Source organism: Rattus rattus, chromosome 13 (assembly GCF_011064425.1).
Source record: "Rattus rattus isolate New Zealand chromosome 13, Rrattus_CSIRO_v1, whole genome shotgun sequence".
NCBI lineage: Eukaryota > Metazoa > Chordata > Mammalia > Rodentia > Muridae > Rattus > Rattus rattus.
Genome location: NC_046166.1, coordinates 13338767 through 13356117, shown reverse-complemented (window position 1 = coordinate 13356117; position 17351 = coordinate 13338767). Strand labels below are relative to the sequence as shown.

The 17351-nt window shown below is 53.7% G+C and overlaps 2 protein-coding genes across 9 annotated transcripts in view; one reads left to right on the top strand and one right to left on the bottom strand.

The window, feature by feature from the left end:
- Window positions 1-807: 807 nt before the first annotated feature.
- Colgalt1 (collagen beta(1-O)galactosyltransferase 1) lies at window positions 808-12444 on the top strand. The gene is made up of 12 exons (XM_032919456.1): window positions 808-1118; window positions 1798-1908; window positions 2534-2651; window positions 5491-5625; window positions 6060-6264; window positions 7408-7527; window positions 8287-8363; window positions 8435-8541; window positions 9352-9484; window positions 10241-10368; window positions 10627-10833; window positions 11017-12444. The coding sequence occupies exons 1-12, from the start codon at window positions 874-876 to the stop codon at window positions 11282-11284; spliced, it is 1854 nt and encodes a 617-aa protein (XP_032775347.1). The 5' UTR covers window positions 808-873; the 3' UTR covers window positions 11285-12444.
- Window positions 12445-14333: 1889 nt separating this feature from the next.
- Window positions 14334-17351, bottom strand: part of Unc13a (unc-13 homolog A) — a 46999-nt gene continuing 43981 nt past the window's right edge. For 7 of the 8 annotated variants that reach the window (XM_032919452.1, XM_032919453.1, XM_032919454.1 and 4 more), the window contains one exon: window positions 14334-17317. In XM_032919452.1, coding sequence (XP_032775343.1) covers window positions 17017-17317 — 301 coding nt within the window. In that variant the 3' untranslated portion in view covers window positions 14334-17016. The remainder of the gene's footprint in view (window positions 17318-17351) is intronic. The other variant, XM_032919451.1, reaches the window with a different exon arrangement.

The following is a 17351-nucleotide window of genomic DNA, read 5'->3' as shown; positions in this document are numbered from 1 at the left end:
CCTTATTCCCACCACTCCGTACCTACCATCCCTCCCACCCCACCCCCACCCCACCCCCGCCTCAGCACTAGAACATTTTAATTTAAGTTATACATCTTGCATCTCTGGCTGCAGCCGACGTCCACCGTGACCCAAGCTACAAAGCAGACGCTAATTCTGGAATCAGGGCATGCAAGAATGTGACCTACTGCCTTCTTTGAGAACACTTGTTGCCTGCCAGAGTCAAGGAAGCACCCTCTGCTGTTTTAGTTTACTTCCGTGGTGTGAGATTTCATGAAGTCCACACTTTGAACTTTTAGCTTTTTTTTTTTTTCCTTCGGAGCTGGGGACCGAACCCAGGGCCTTGCGCTTGCTAGGCAAGCGCTCTACCACTGAGCTAAATCCCCAACCCCTAGCTTTTTTTTTTTTATGACAAATTTCAAACATGCGCTCAAACTGACAGCCGTATATATGCCCCAACATCGACCAAGTTAGCTTGCCTTGCTACCCCTCATAAGGAGTACTTTTTTCCAGAAATACCCAAACATACAGCATGAGTTTAGAGGGCTCCAAAACAGGTAACACTCCTAGGGCGCGGTCACAGAACGAATCTGTGCCTTTAAGGTGTGAGCCAGGGCGGGGCTTCCGGAACCGCCCAGAAGTGACGCGATGTAACCGGATCATTGCGGTCGGCGGAAAGCAGTGGTAACTTTTAAAGGTATGGCCTTGTCACGCCCTCTCCCGGCCGACTCTCGGTGCAGCCCGCAGGCCACTTTCCTTTAAGGAGCGTGTCAGGGGTGGGACCTGAATGTACCCCCTCCCGCCGCCCGACTCCTTTAAGGCGCAGCCCTCGTCTGCCGGCAGAAAAGCGGCTTAAAGGCGACGCGTGGCGCGATGGCGGCGTTGCCCCGCTGGTCGCGCGGGCTGCTGTTGCTGCCGCTGCTCCTCCTGTTGCTGCTTCTGGGCGGTCCGCGCGGCGCTGATGGCTACTTCCCAGAGGAGCGCTGGAGCCCTGAGTCCCCGCTACAGGCGCCTCGCGTGCTCATAGCGCTGCTGGCGCGGAACGCCGCACCCGCGTTGCCGGCCACGCTGGGGGCCCTGGAACGGCTGCGCCACCCACGGGAGCGCACGGCGCTGTGGTGAGCTGCGGGCCTTGGCGCTGGCCACGGGAACTAGGCTAAACTCAAGCTCGTACCAGAGGGACACGGTTATGCACTTGGTGGGCTCGGCTGTTCACTGCAGAGACTCAGTTATGCTTCCGGGGAACTCGGTCTTCTACCTGGGGACCTGAGCTGTGTCCCGAGGATCTGATTACGCACTTGAGGGGACTGGGCTCTGTACCCATAGTACTCGGCCTCGTCCCCACTGCGGCTTGGGACCCCGAGCTACTACTGCCTCCTCCCCCCAAGTATATAGGAATCTGTTCTGGGTTGCTGCCAGCCCACACAGCGAGCTGCCACCCTAGGACTCCTGACCCCTCAGAATGGGCCAGGCTGGTGCTTCCACACCCTTATAGAGAACTCCGCGGCTTCCAGATGAGACTCTGGAGGCTCAGGCCCGCATTCCACATTAACAAAGTCAATGAAGTTATCTTTTGTGACTGGGGTCTCACACAAGTGTGCTTTCCAAATAAGCAGGTTCTGTTCAGCCTGTGTACCAGTGAGTTGGGTGTCCTCTACTGCCCTGTCTGTCACCGACAGATGGGCAATAAATAGGCTTGGAGTGTAGCGAGTTTTATCCAAGGCCTTATAGCTGTTGGGTCTGAGCTAGGATGGGAAACCCCCCAGTGCCATCATCTTGTCCTGTCTCTGCTCACAGGGTGGCCACAGATCATAATACTGACAACACTTCAGCCATACTTCGAGAGTGGCTGGTGGCAGTGAAGGGTTTATACCACTCTGTGGAGTGGCGGCCGGCAGAGGAACCCAGGTGAGCCTCAAGCCCGGACTGGAGAACCCAAGCTAGTGTGCCCCGCTTCCACCATCGACTTCACCATCAGGTCCGAATCCTCCCAGCAGACCTCTGTCCCCATTGTCCTTCACTCCATTGTCTAACATTGGACACAGCTGCCACACCTTTGTGGCTGAATTCCTTTGTGTCTGCTGGCCACCTATGCTGTATTCCTGGCCTAGGGTCTTGCCTGCATCCACTCTCCTGCTTAACTTCATGATAAGCCTGCCTCATTGTGTAGTATAGTGTAGTAGAAGGAGCGGTCTTCCCTGCACTACCAGATCAGACTCAGAGCCTGTATCCTGTAACGTGTGTGGGTGCTCATGCTCCTGTGCTCAGAAGCACCGGGGTAGCCCCAGGCTCTCCCCAGCCAGGCGGGCTCTCTGTCCCCAGCTATGCAGAATTTGGCCCTTAGCTTGCCAGTAGCTTTTGTGCCCCTGGACCCTTGCACCCTGTGCCCCGCGTCCCCATGTTCTACAAGGAGGCCTTCAGATCCACTTGCCTGCCTCCTCCTCTGTGAAGCCCTCTATGATCCCCCTGCAGCTATGCTGTCTGGGCCCCCACGGCGCCCCATGATGTCCACACCACAGTTGTTCTTTTGCAGCTCCTACCCAGACGAAGAGGGCCCCAAACACTGGTCTGATTCCCGCTATGAACATGTCATGAAACTGCGCCAAGCAGCCTTGAAGTCAGCTAGGGACATGTGGGCTGACTACATTCTGGTGAGTCTTAATTATCCCCAGGGAGGATAGAATGGCTACCAGTAACCCATTTTTCAGAACGGTTGACCGAGGATCAGAAAGGAAACGAGAAGCTAGGTTGTGAGCACACCTTTAATCCGAACGTTCAAGAGTCAGAGGCAGGTGGACCTCTGAGTTCAAGGACAGCCTATTGTACACAGTGAGTTCTAGGGCAGCCAGGCCTACACAGAGAAACCCTGTCTTGAAAACCCAGGAAGAAAAAAGGAGGGGTGTTGTGGTTATAGCTCTTTGGGTTCTACCCACGCCCCCACATAAAGAACAAGTGGGCCTCTGTGTGTCCCCTAGGGCTGGGCACTAGATTGAATTTTTTTAAAACCCCTATTTTATGTGTGTGTGAGGGACATAGAGGTTAGGGGACAAGCTGTGGGAGTCACTTCTTCTGCTAGGTGGGTCCTGGGATTGAGTTTTTGTGGCTTACTTTCGAGCAGCTAGGGTCACAAGATAGGTAGGCACAAGTGACAAGCTGCTGCTGGGCCTGATCTCCACTTCCTGTTCTCTGGCCTGCAGTGGCCTCTAAGGAGGAAGCAGCTGGAGTGCCCGGAGGTGACCTAGGTCCAGGAATCTTGAGGCAGGAGGATGGAGAATTACATGCCAGTCTAGGTGACAGAGCAAGACTGTCTTGAAACTATGAGGGGCTGGAGAACTGGCTGTTCTTGCAGAGGACACAGAATGGGCTCACAACCGTCTGTATATCCAGGTCCTAGGGGATCTGATGTCCCCTTCTGGCCTGTGCAGACACTGCAGCCACATGCTGGTGCTAGTGTGTCCACCAGTGTAGTTTAAAGAAACCTTTTGTAAGATGACTTATTCGTCTGTTTGTTTTTATATTTGTCCTGACCAGCCTAGGGCTGCTTTGCCCAGTTGGTGGAGTCAGTCTGGCTTACAGCATGGTCCACAGTGATTGCTGGGCCCTGAGGGTGGCTACAGGTGGATTTCCAGGTCTCCTGGGTTTCCTTTGCTGATCCATTGATTGACAGCTTGCTGTATATCCAGGCTATGTACCTTTCATTAGCCTGGAACCCGTGGTCCTCCTGCCTCAGCCTCCCAGGTGCTGTGGTGACTGTCGTGAGCCCACTCACTTTAATCTGGTTGTCTGTGCAAGTGCTAAGAGGAAGGCGGGTCTCGCAGGTTTCACGTGTCCTGGGCTATCTATCTGTCTGTCTGTCTGTCCATCCATCTATCTGTCTGTCTGTCTGTCTGTCTATCTATCTATCTATCTATCTACCTGTCTGTCTGTCTGTCTATTTACCCATCTTTCTATCTATCCATCCATCCATCTATTTTTGTTTTGTTTGGTTTTTTTTTTTTTTTTTTTGGGACAGGGTTTTCTTGTTTAGCCCTGAGTGCTGTGGAACTCGCTCTTTAGACTAGGCTGGTCCCTAACTCACAGAGATCTACCTACCTGCCTCTGCCTCCTGAGTGCTGGGGTTAAAGGCGTGCGCCATCACCGCCCCCTTTTCATGTGCGCAGTCCTGTAACACTTAGCCATCTCGCCATCCAAGCATCATCTCTTTAGAGCATTCTACCTCTGGAGTGCAGTCCCTGGCAGCTTCCCTGCTCGCCTCCCTCCTGCATTTGCAGACTTCTTCTCGCCCTGGAGCCCCACTGTGTGTCAGCATCATCCATGTCGTGATGTAAATTTGCGTGTGTTGTAGCTGCTGAGCCATATTCCAGATGGTGGCCTCCCTGTCTCTGCTCAGCAGCACCTGTCCATTTCACCTTTCGCTCCTGTGACAGACGGGTGCCATGTTTGAACCCCTGCCTTCAGTCCTTTGAGGTTCATTTCCCAGGACGGAAGTTGAGACTGTCTTTCTCTAACTTTGGGGGTTTGGGGGACGCTGCCAGGCTGCCTGAGCTCACACATGAGTTCAGTGTTAGCAGGGGCTAGGCAGGGTCAGCATTTGACTCCAGAGCTCCCCAGAGGCAGTGCAGCCTTCTCAGCTGGAGACACCATGAAGCCAAGGAGACAGAGAGGCCTTGTTTGTCACCATGGCCCTGGGTGACAGAGAGGTACGAATGGCGGTTGCTCCCAGTGTTCTAGAAATCGCACATCAGCAATGGAAAGTGGATCTGTGGCCAGAGCCACAGGAGAAGCCACATCTGTCCCCGGTGCAGGCTGAGTCCAGAATGGGGACCCGGCTTGTAGTATTGGCATGTGTGTTGTGAGACGTGTGACCACCCTGTCACTTGCAGTAAGTTACCCAGGTGACAGTACACTGGGGTGGAGTCAGGACTGTCTTTCAGCCACACCCCCAGCCCTAATGGCCAGGGCTTTCTTTTTAAATAATAATAAAAATTTTATTCATTTGTGAGTTACTCCGAGTCAGGGTCTCACTGAAGCTGGTACCCTCTGGCCTGTCTCCTGTCCACTGCCACAGCGCAGGGAGGAGGGCATGCAGGACACAGCTGTCAGTGGGAGCTGAGTGTGCGACTCAGGCTCCGATGCATGTGCTGCCATACGCTACCCCACTGAGCCACGCCCAAGCTTCCCCACTCCGCTCTTTTTACTACTGTTTTATGTGTATAAATGCATGTGTGTTTTTACCACATGCACGACTGTGCACCATACCTGCCCTGGTGCCTGCTGAGGCCAGAAGAAGGGCTCTGGATCTCCTGGAACTGGAGTTGGTTATAAGCTGCCACATAGGTGCCGGGAACAGAACCTAGGGCCTCTGTAAGAGCAGCCAGTGCCCTAACCACTGAGCTACCTCAGAGGCATCGAGAGAACTCAGGCTCCGTGGGATGGCCATGCCTCGCCACCTTGGCTTGGTCAGGTTGACAACAGGTAAACCTTTTGCAGTTTGTGGACAGCGACAACTTGATTACCAACCCCGACACTCTGAGCCTGCTCATTGCTGAGAACAAGACGGTAGTGGCCCCCATGCTGGACTCCCGGGCAGCGTATTCCAACTTCTGGTGTGGGATGACCTCGCAGGTACAATGGGGGTGTGGATGGGCAGACTGAGCACCTGATAGACACCGTCAGGGAAGGTAGTGGGACTGTAGGTATCCCCAACCCCTCTGTTACTGGGGTTGAAAGAGGAGGGGAGAGAGAGAGAGAGAGAGAGAAGAGAGAGAGAGAGAGAGAGAGAGAGAGAGAAACTGGCCCAAATTCACATAGGAAGCAGCGTGTGTGTGTGTGTGTGTGTCTGTCTGTCTGTCTGTCTGTCTTTGCGCGCGCACACGTGCTTAAGGCATGGCTTGATCCAGGCGTTCCTACATAAGGTAATGGTCCCAGTCATCTTGGGGATGCCTGTTGTGGCTGGATGCAGGCATCACAGTGTATGCCCCATTCTTGCCTCTGAAGCTTTTACCCTTCTTGCTGTGGGCTCCTGTGCCTCCTGACCCCGACTCCCCGTCCTCCTACAGGGCTACTACAAGCGCACCCCTGCCTATATCCCCATCCGAAAACGAGACCGCAGGGGCTGCTTTGCAGTTCCCATGGTGCACTCTACCTTCCTCATTGACCTGCGTAAGGCCGCATCCAGGAACCTGGCCTTCTACCCACCACACCCAGACTACACCTGGTCTTTTGATGACATCATCGTCTTCGCCTTCTCCTGTAAACAGGCGGGTGAGTGAGGCCAGGCTCGGGATGGTGGTGTGGGCCCCACATTGAGCAAGTCTGAAGAACAGACGTGCAGAGTGCAGACAGGCCTCAGGCTCAGCGATGTTAGGGAGGGTCGGCTGTGGACCCAATGGCTGCAACATGGCTGCCTTTTCAGCCCTGTCCGCCAAAGCTCCTTAAGACCTGTTGATCGTCAGGTATGGTAGTTCACACCTGTGATCCTGGGACTTGAGAAGCCGAGGCAGGAGGATGGTAAGTTTGTGACACACAGGGTGAGATCCCAAATAACAAAAAGGGGTTTGATGGATATCACATCGCCCAGTGTGTGTGCTCTCGAGTGCGCATGTGTGTGTTTGCATGTGTGAGTGTGTGCGTGTGTGCGCGTGTGCATGAGCACCTTCGCCTGTGGGTAAGTGGAGACCAGAGATCATAATCAGGTATCTTCCTCCTCTGTACTGTATTTACTTCCTTGTGCACACACCAGGGCACACTGGTGAATTCAGAGGACACTTGGCAGGAGTCAGGCCTTCCCTTCCTCCATGGGTACTGGGGATTGAACTCAGGTTCTCAGGGCTAGCGCAGTGCCTTACCCACTGAGTTATCTCAACGGCTGTGGGATTTGGCATTTAATGGTTTTCATTTACTGCATAGACCTAAAGCCAGAGAAAAAGAAATATAGATTAATGGATTAATGGAATTATGGATTAATATGGATTAAGAGGGAGGCGGGAGGCAGCAGGGTGGATGTTTTCAAGAAAAGAACTCACAGGACAAGGTCTGCTCACTTTTAGTGCCAGCACTCAAGAGGCAGAGGCATTCAGATCTCTGAGTTTGAGGCCAGCCTGGTCTACAGAGCAAGTTCCAGGACAGCCTGGGCTACACAGAGAAATTCTGTCTTCAAAAAACCACCCCCCCACCCCACACACACATCAGACTGGTGAGATCCAACCTCACTTCTGCCTTTGAGCACCCATAAACCAAAACCAGTTTATATTGGTGAAGAATGACCAAAGTCTGAAATGAAGCCCAGCGATTGTTTGCCTGAGGCAAGGTGCCATGCAGCCCAGGCTGGTCTGCATCAGGTCACCATGCCCCAGCCTCCGCCTGGAGGGTGTGCAGCACTGACATGCCTCTCATCCCCACACTCAGAGGTGCAAATGTACGTGTGCAATAAGGAGGTGTACGGCTTCTTGCCCGTGCCGCTACGCTCGCACAGCAGCCTGCAGGACGAGGCAGAGAGCTTCATGCACGTGCAGCTGGAGGTCATGGGTGAGTCTCCTTGGGCACTGGCCTCACCGTCTTGCATGTATCTCAAGAACTAATTGGGTACTGTTGGGTGGCAGTCCCTGTGTATGGCGTATGACCGAGGGACACCATAGTCCCTGCCACTGGGAATATGCAGAAGTCACAGGGTTAGATGTCATCCCGGCAGATGCTGACATGCTCTTGTACCCTCTGGTATCCTCACACCACTGAGAAAACTGGCCCATGGGCTGTCATCTGCGACGCATGCTATGAACTTGGCAGTCCAGGGGCTGAGGCCAAGGGATGGCAAGTTGCAGTCATCCTGGGCTACAGCTTGAGAACCCAGCCAAAGAGACTGATCCTGTTTTGCAGCAAAGTTATTCTCTTCCTGGGTTGCTACACCTATGTAGCTTTTAGGGGTCACATTTGGAGGGACAGCAGCCAGTGTGAGCCTCACTGCATTTACGTAAACTTCTGAGAATGCAGCTGAAGAAAGCAGGTCTGTATCACTCCCTCTGTAACTATGGAGTGACTGCTGTTTACCAGGCTCTGTGTTGGGCTCTGGGCATGCAATGTGAGTAGACAAACCCCCATCCTCTGGACACTTGGGCCAGAAGAGAGGCCTGGAGGCTCCCACTGCCTGGGCTGTCACAACTGAGATCCGAGATTCTCTGGGCAGGAATGTGGCAGGAGTGAAGGACCTGGGACATAGCCTAGTCATACTGGGAGCTGAGAGAAGGTGGGGTCCTGGGACCCCAGTGACCCCTGCTTTCTTACCCTCAGTGAAGCATCCACCAGTGCAGCTCTCCCGATTCATCTCAGCACCCAAGAAGACTGCAGACAAGATGGGCTTTGACGAGGTGGGCCGGGGCCTCCTGGGTGGGTGGAAGCAGTGGCCTGACCTCCCCACTCACTGAGGCTCTGGCTACAGGTCTTCATGATCAACCTGAAGCGGAGGCTGGACCGGCGAGAACGCATGCTGCGGGCACTGCATGAGCAGGAGATTGACTTCCAGCTGGTGGAGGCTGTGGACGGCAAGTGCGTACTATGTGCCTGTATGCGTGTGCGTGTACATGTGCGTGCGTGCATGCGTGTGTGTGCATGTGTGTATGCGCATGCATTTGTGTGTGTTTATATGTGCACTTGTGTGTCTGTGTGTGTGCACGTGTGCTTGTACACACAGCCATTTGGGAAGCATGGAAGGGATGGAGCCATTCTGGCAGACCTCAGTACAGCTGTGGGACAGGAATGAGTGAGTCCACAGCCAGGGAACAAGAAGGCTCTCATCCTGGGACAAGCTGCCATGTTCTTGTACAAAGTGATGGAGTGGGGAAGACCCAGAGTGTGGGGCCATTCACAGGATTGCAGAGGTTGATCAGTAGGCAGAGCTGCTTCTTTTGCCTTACTTCACCCCTTCCTATTACCATCCTCCTCCCTCCTCCCATCTGTCTGATCCCATGCCCTCTCCCTCCTCCCCATCCTCAACCTCTTCCCTATCCCCCCTCCTTTCTCCCTACTCCTTACCCTCCTATCCGCCTGCTTTCCTCCCAATCCCCATTGCTTTTCTTCTCATCCTTGCCCTGCTCCCCATCCTCCTCGCTCTCCTCCCCATCCTCCCCATCCTCCTTGCTCTCCTCCCCATCCTCCCATCCTCCTCACTGTCCTCTCCATCCTCCCTATCCTCTCCATCCTCCCCATCCTCTCCATCTTCCTCAATATCCTCCCCATCCTCTTTAATCTCCTCCCCATCCTTCCCATCCTCTTCAATCTCCTCCCCATCTTCTCCATCCTCCCCATCCTTGTCCTCCTCTTTTTGCTACCATTCTCCTCCCTCCGGCATCCCCACAGAGCCATGAACACCAGCCAGGTGGAGGCCATGGGCATCCAGATGCTGCCTGGCTACCGGGACCCCTACCATGGGCGGCCACTCACCAAGGGAGAACTGGGCTGCTTTCTCAGCCACTACAACATCTGGAAAGAGGTGGGTGTCTGGGATGAGGGAGGCCTGACCCACAGTCCCTGGTCTCCTCAGACTAGGTCAGTTACAGAGTCCCAGGGAGGAACTGTGGTCCCCATGTCACCAGTGGCAGAATCTGTGGCTACATTTTGGTGTCTGTTGCATGAACTGTCGTCACAGTGGCCTGATATACGTGAAGGGGCAGCCACAGTCTTGGCATTGCCAAGATGCAGAAAGTGGACCTGGGGAGTGAGTAGACTGCAGGCAAAGTCTGGGGCTGTGACTCCCAAGTGAGACCTGCTTGCCCTGACAACTTGACTCTGGACAACAGCTGATAATGTGCCATGATGTCACACAAGAACCAGATTTGGAACCTGCAAGCAAGGCTGGATGGGTGGAGTGTTGGCTCCAGATGATGAGGGACAGGAAGTAGGATATCTAAGTGCCCAAGGTGATAGGTGCTCATGTGAGCCACTCTCCTAAAGTTCCTCATGGGCATTCTGTTAGCTTCATTGGTTGATAGTGAAGCCACTTAGACTGGGGCACTGCACCAAGGAGGAAGGGTAAGAGGAGCCTGCCTGTTGCCAAGAGGAAGGCTTCTGAGTATCACAAGCTAAACACAGGCAGAGGTCGCAGACAGGAAAAGCCCTAACAGATAGGCAGGAGAAGAGTGACAGGATGGGCACATAGCTGGATGTGGAAGGTTGGGATGCATACTTCCTTCCTAGCAAGCATCTTTGGGGCTGGGTCTCCTTAACTCGGAGTGGCACCTTCCCTCAGGTGGTTGACCGGGGACTACAGAAATCACTAGTCTTTGAGGATGATCTACGTTTTGAGATCTTCTTCAAGAGACGTCTGATGAACCTCATGCAGGATGTGGAGCGTGAGGGGCTGGATTGGGACCTCATGTAAGTGGAGGTTGGTGGAAGGGTTGGGGATGGGACACCAGTCTTGGGTACTGGCCCAGGCATGACCAGGGCTCAGGGACAGAGCCTGGAACTTAAGGGTGAAGTAAGTCTAGAGCCTGGAGGATGTCGGAGCTCTGCTGTCTGTGGGTTGACTTGGTTCCTGCCCAATTTTCCTGTGCCCAGCCCTATTCCTTGTCTCCGTGTAGTATTCTATGGCACGTAGGTGGCATGTAACAAGTCTCTGATTCTGCACCCTAGCTACGTGGGCCGGAAGCGCATGCAGGTGGAGCACCCTGAAAAAGCTGTGCCCCGTGTAAGGAACCTGGTGGAGGCTGATTACTCCTACTGGACACTAGCCTATGTAATCTCCCTGCAAGGTGCTCAGAAGTTGCTTGCTGCAAAGCCACTGGCCAAAATGCTACCTGTCGATGAGTTTCTGCCTGTCATGTTTGACAAGCACCCAATGTAAGGAGGATATTTGAGGGGCATTGGGTGGCAGTCTGGGGTCTTTGAGTCCTGGAAGATCAGGGCAGGGAACTGTTGGGTTCTGAAGCTAGGCATGGTAGGATTAATCCTAGTGGACTCAAAGGAGTCTTCTTTCTGGATAATTGGTCTCCATCTCCCCTGTGTCTCTCCTGTCTCCCATAGGTCAGAATACAAGAGTCACTTCTCTCCCCGCAACCTGCGTGCCTTCTCTGTGGAGCCCCTCCTTATCTACCCTACACACTACACGGGGGATGACGGTTATGTGAGTGACACAGAGACCTCAGTTGTGTGGAATAATGAACAGGTTAAGACCGACTGGGACAGAGCCAAGTCCCAGAAGATGCGGGAACAGCAAGCACTGAGCCGTGAGGCCAAGAACTCAGATGTGCTCCAATCTCCACTGGACAGCACTGCCCGTGATGAGCTTTGAGGCAACTGGCAAAAAGCCAAAGACACTGCCACCCACCTAAACTTCATGTGCTTGCCTGGAACTGACTATAGGGCCACCTAGGCAGACAACAGAGGGCTCTACAAGCACAGAGGTCTCCATGTCTTCCTGTTAAGCAGCCACTTGCACACAGGCAGCATTTATGGAGTACTTACTGTATGCTGAAAACAGGGCTGGCCACCAAGAGATTGGGCAGGAGCAAGCACAGTGCGTTGGGTCCACCGTGAAGGAAGTTTCCTTGTTAGAGCAGGGAAAGAGACATGACTCCCCCTTATCAGTGATTGATTTCATCATCAGGTTTTTATTGTTCAGCCTGAGTCAGGTGTTAGGGATACATACTCATTTTTAAAATCTGAGTGTTTATTGAGGGCTTACTGTGTGTTAGGCACCATTCTTAGCTCTGGGAATACTAAAACAAGAAAAAAGTCGATACACCAAGAAACTGCTATAAGCCAGGTCCTAGGAAACACTGATGAGCTGAGTGCCTACTGTGTGTCACTCAGTACATGCTGGGGATGGAGGTCCCAATGGTGCTTATCTTTGTAGTAGGCACGATGTGCTTACAGTGGAAACAGTATTATTGACCCCATGTGCTAGGCGACAGGCTGAGCACAGTGACAGAGTCTGAACAGAATGTAACAAGCATTTATTGAGCACCTAGTGTGTCAGGCCTCAGAATCCCAGTTGGGTTGAGAAATAGTCACCCTTCAACCTGTCTGCAGAGGACACTGTGCTTCCTGTGTCCAGATGGGAGGTTCTTTTTCCCTTGGTTGACTGCTGGGTTTCAGGGTATTCATGACTTTGTAAGCTCCTCCCCCCCCACACCAGGGGGGGGGCGTGTGTGTGCAGGTAGGGGTTATGGCTCCCTTGCCCACCCCTGGTTTCCAGAGCTTCTCCCTGCCTTTGTGTCTCAGGTGTCTCTTGGCTGCTCATGTGTTTGGGGCCTCGAGAGGCCCAGCTGCATTGGGGTGCTCCTCTTGGCCTGGGTTGTTTTTCCCAGCAGGCCAGGTGGCCGCTGTGCCTTCAAAGCCAAAGCAAATGTCAGCTGGTCAGCAGGTGCCACCTTCTGGGGATGACTGCTTGCCCACTCAGGTCTTGGTAACTTGCTTGTGTTTGTATTAAATCATCCTCATTGGTTTTCACTGAGGTATATGTTCTTGGTGTCCCACATCCCTATCCCCACCAGTCAAGATTTGGAGAAGCAGTAAGGCTTGCAAGTACATTTTGTTCAGATCACTAGGCACTTAGGGAGTGTGGAAATTTTGGGAATCCTATGCCCCTACCCTACAAAGCAATTGTGGGAGAACCTGACCGATAGATTGTGCAAGGTCATATAGAGGCCATCACACCCTGTCTTCCTATGGAAACAGTCTCCACCATACTTGTTCAGGGAAGTGAGCAGACACTGTCACCCTGGACAGAGAGACTGGGTTGCTAGTTTCAGTTCCTGTCTGATGAAGCAGGCCAAAAGCAGCTTGAAGATGAACTCAAGGCCAGAATTATGAGGAAGCTGCTGACTGGCTAGCTCTGGTTTCTGCTCAGTCCAAGTTCACCTGCTTAGGAATGGTCCACAATGTGGACTCTCTGTGTCAATTATCAATCAAAATGCCCTGGAGACATGGCCACGGGCATGACGTGGGTGAGCCCTGAGTAGAGATGACTCAGCTGTGTGGAGCTGACAGCTGGAAATAAGACAGACCCTCCTATACCCAGATGCTAGGGCTTTCTGGATCTAGTTTACCTGTTCCCAGGATCATAGGGCTCTGTTCTGCGAGTGTAGGGGTGGTTCTGATGCTAAGGTCCTGTTCCCCAATTGATTTTTTTTTTTTTTTTTTCCCCCGGAGCTGGGGACCGAACCCAGGGCCTTGCGCTCGCTAGGCAAGCGCTCTACCGCTGAGCTAAATTCCCAACCCCTCCCCAATTGATTCTTGATCTATCAGTAAAGATGCTGTGGGCCAATTGCTGGGCAGAAGGAATGGGCCGAACTTCTGCTTCCTGCAGGCAGTGGGAGAGAAGCCAGCCAGCCATGTGAAGTCTCTGGCGGGTTGGCCAGGCTGCTTCTGCAGGCCGGCAGTTGAGGCTGCTGAGCTGGGGCTGAAGTTGAGCGCAGATTTAGTGTGCTGAGCACTGGGAAGGACCACTAGCCGACGTAGAGGAGTGGAGGCGCCCAGCAGTTATCAAAAAGATAAGTTAAAATTGAACAACTGTGTGCATCTGTGCTTTTCATCCACAGATCCCAATATTCTCTGGGTGGGGTCTGAGAGCATGGCCCATTCCTGGAGTTTAGGAGAGGCAGCAAAAGGTACTCACTACATGGGAGCATGCTCAAGTGGTGTGTGCCTGGTGTGGACTAAGAAACTGTCCGCACTCTGACCAGACGGCTCCTACCACACTGAGAGTCATCAACTTGTCCCAGAGTCTCTTCCGTGTACTCTAGGACAATGTCACTCAATGGCTCAGGTTCACAGGGCCCTTCTCTAACATCGTGAAGGACCCCGCATAGTATGGGCAAACCATTGTCTAGGTTCTCATGTAGCCTTGACTGTTCAACCGTGTGACCAGGGAATACCTTAAATTCTGATCTTTCTGCCTCTGCCTCCCAGGGCTTGTGATGACAGGGCAAGCACATGCCTGGTTCACGGTGCTGGGCACAGAGCCCAGGGCTTCCTATGCTCAAGGCAGGCATTCCAACTACTAAGTACCCCACTCCCTCCTAGGAGGCCTCTGGGTATGCCCGTGGGTATGCTTGGTGACTGAGCAGGGTACACTTGTTCTAGGAGAAGAAAAACTCATGTTGAGTGAAGGCAGCGTGTCTTCTGCAGATGTCTGCTGTCGTCAGTTTTAGTGTGTGAGTGACTATCCATGTGAAGGCAAAAGGACAGTTTCCAGGAGTCCTTCCACTGCTTGCATCCCCAGGGTTGAATTCAGCCTCAGGCTTACCAGCAAGCACCTTTACTTACTGGGCCCTCTCGCTGAGCCCTGAATAAGGTTTTGTCTAAAGGAGCGAAAGAACTCTAGCTGGTACCAGAGACTCTGTGTGTTTTTCTTTTTCTTTCTTTTTTAATGTTAATAAAATATTTTTTACAGAGACCAAAAATTCAGAATAGTGCAAAACATCTCAACGCCATGCACTCATGAACACTCCCCGGGTATTTTGAACATGTGTCCCAAGTCACGTGTTGACTGAGAATTGAGGGCATCTTGAAAGATGCTAGACTAACGGGGTGATACTTAAAAAAATCCTCCAAAAGAAAAAAAAAAAAAACCCAAAAAACCAAACCAGAAGCACGACGCTGGGATTCTACCTTTGCAATCACATGCTAAGAAAGGCGAGTCAGAGGGCCTCCCTGGGCTGCGTGGCAGGGGTAGGGGTCAAGAACCTTCTGGGGTGCAGGGGACCCTCGCTTGTCACTTGCGTCAACACAGCAGCTGTGGCTGAGAAGGGTCGGACTAAACAGCTCAACTGAATTCACTTTTTAAAATAATAAAAGGCAAAAAGGAGAGGGAGACAGGTCTGCAGAGCCAGCTTTGGTCCTGAAAGATGCTGGGGTGGGGGTGGGGTGGGCGGAGCCAGGCCAACCCCACCCCCAGCAGGGCCGCCCTTGGGACCTGACAGGTCTGCAGTCCAGGCTGGGAGAGGTCCCCAGGAGTTCTGAGTGCACTTGATTTTTTGCATGTCTGATGGGGCAGGTGAGGCGACAGGCCCTGGGGCCTGAAACGGACTGGGGTGCAGAGGGCGACCCTTCAAGTGCTGAATCGCCCAGACATGGTGAGCTGATGCAGGACCTTTTCGATTTTTCAGTGTTGGGAAATGAACCTAGAACAATGCATGAGTGGCAGGTGCTGAGTCCCGCCCCAGCCCCCTAACTGAGGAATTCTAGGTAGGGTATAAATGAGCCTGGACCCCAGATCCTTCCACCTGCTCTTCCTGCCTCCCCCTTCTGCCCACACTGTAGCCTCCCTCACCCCCTGGCCTCTGCCTCTGAGTCCTGCCTCTCCTGCGGGTGGGGCTGTGGCTCATTCCAGCCTGCTGCAGACCAGTCTCTAACCATCCCTGACGTGTGGGGACTGGAGCTGCACCCCAGTGTGCTTTAATGCAGGACTCCAGCAGCGATGGGCCGCCAGGGGAGGTGGTGAGAGCTCAGAAGGCCAGGCCCTGGAGTAACTTCCTTTCAGGACGTTGTTATATCTGGGGCTGTCCTGAGATCAGAGCTCGGCCCTCTGCTCTGCTTCCTTCTTTTGTGTCCTGGGGCTCAGCTTGGACACCTCCCACATAGGGATGTCTGTCAAGTCAGAAGAAACTGTAATGAAAAACGTGCGTGTGAATTGGGGGTCACATGCAGACCCCTCAGCCACTCTCAACACATAATTCAAGTCGGCACAATCTTCCTTCAATTACTGTGACCTGCTTATGCTGTGGAATTTGGGGCTCCTGTGAAGTGAGGCTGGGGATTAGGAGAAACAGAACCAGGCATAGACACCCTAGTCTCATGACGTCAGGGCCAAATCAGAGAAGGGCAAGAATAAGCTGGGGAAGTCCTTGAGAAATTCTTTTGTACGGGTCGGGGAGGATTTTTGTAATGAGGGTTGAAGAATGAATAGGAGGTCTCTGGGTAAATAAAGTGAAATTTCAAACAGTCCTAGCCTGGGAGTCAGGACAATTCACTAGACAAACACTTCCAATGTACTTTCTTCAACATTCTAGGGCTGGAAAACACACGCACACGCACTCGTGCACGCGCACGCACTCGCACATGTCACACAATGCCAGCAATGTAGAAACTTTCTATGAGTGATCTCTGTTCAGACCACTTTCCCTTTAGGCATGTTAGATGTCCTAAAGCGAAAGTCACTCACTCCCTCCTGAGCTCCACTGTGAGTCCCCCATCAATGTATGGAATGTAACCTCTGAGCTCCATGGATGAAACCTGGATCATATATGAGAGCCTGCATGCTATCCTGTCACTGCACGTGACATTCAGGAAACATGCTGTGGTTCAAGCCAAGTAGAAAAGGGACGTCCGTCTGCCACAAGCACAGGACCCTCAGAAATGCACGTTCATATTCTCGCTCTCTCCCTCTTTCCTAGTTTCTGGTCTCTCTGTTATTTCCTGCCTGGATTTGGAGAAAAGGCGGAATGGGGGGCTCCTGGCTCGGGGAAAACTCCAACGCCCCCCTTCTTGACTAGGCCGGTTCCGACTAAAGTCTCAGAAAGAAGAGCAAGGACAGGAATCTTGTTTGGCAGCCTGAGGGTTCAGTGAGGGTCCCTGGCCTGCGGGACCTCCCGGAAGAATCAGGAAGATTCTGAATGGTTATTTAGCAGCGATGGGGGCTGGGCCATTCGTCGGAGCTCAGCCCACCCTGTGTGACACGAGCAGGGGGTTGCCAGCTGCCAGTGGGCCCGCTGCTGAGGGCGGGGTCCGCGGAGAGGGGTGCCCGCAGCCCCAGCTGTGCGCCGAGGGCGCGTGTGCTTTTGAGAGCCCATCCCGCACTGTATTTTGCAGACACCAGAGGCTGCGACCCAGCCTCCCAGGCAGCCCTGCCCAGTCCATGCCCTGGGCACCGGACCCTCTATGGCTTTTCCAGGGGCAGGAGGCAGGGCCTCCCCAGCCAAGGCCACTGAGGTGGAGGGGCGTGGCCTCTGGAGAGGCGGTGGTCTACGGAAGGCGGGACCTCATCCCTTCCCAGGCCCCGCCCCGCCGCCAAAACGCGCGCTAGGGCGCAGGCGCGGCACCGCCCTCCTCGGCCGAGCGCGTGTCGGACTTGAGCTTGACGAACTCCTTGGCCACCTCGTCATTGCTGCGCTGCGACAGGATACGCAGCACTGTGAGCCCCGTGTCGTCCATGTGGATGCGGCGGCCGAGCGGCAGCCAGCACGCGGCGCTCCCGCGCTGAGCCAGCTCCCGCAGCTGCAGCACCGCCAGCCCCACCGTGCGGTCCTCGCGCGCGAAGCAGTAGTCTTTCACGCACACCTGCAACTCGTAGCACTCGGGGCCCGCGTCGGCGCTCAGGGAGCTGTGGGCAAGGACCGGCTCAGCGAAAGGCCACC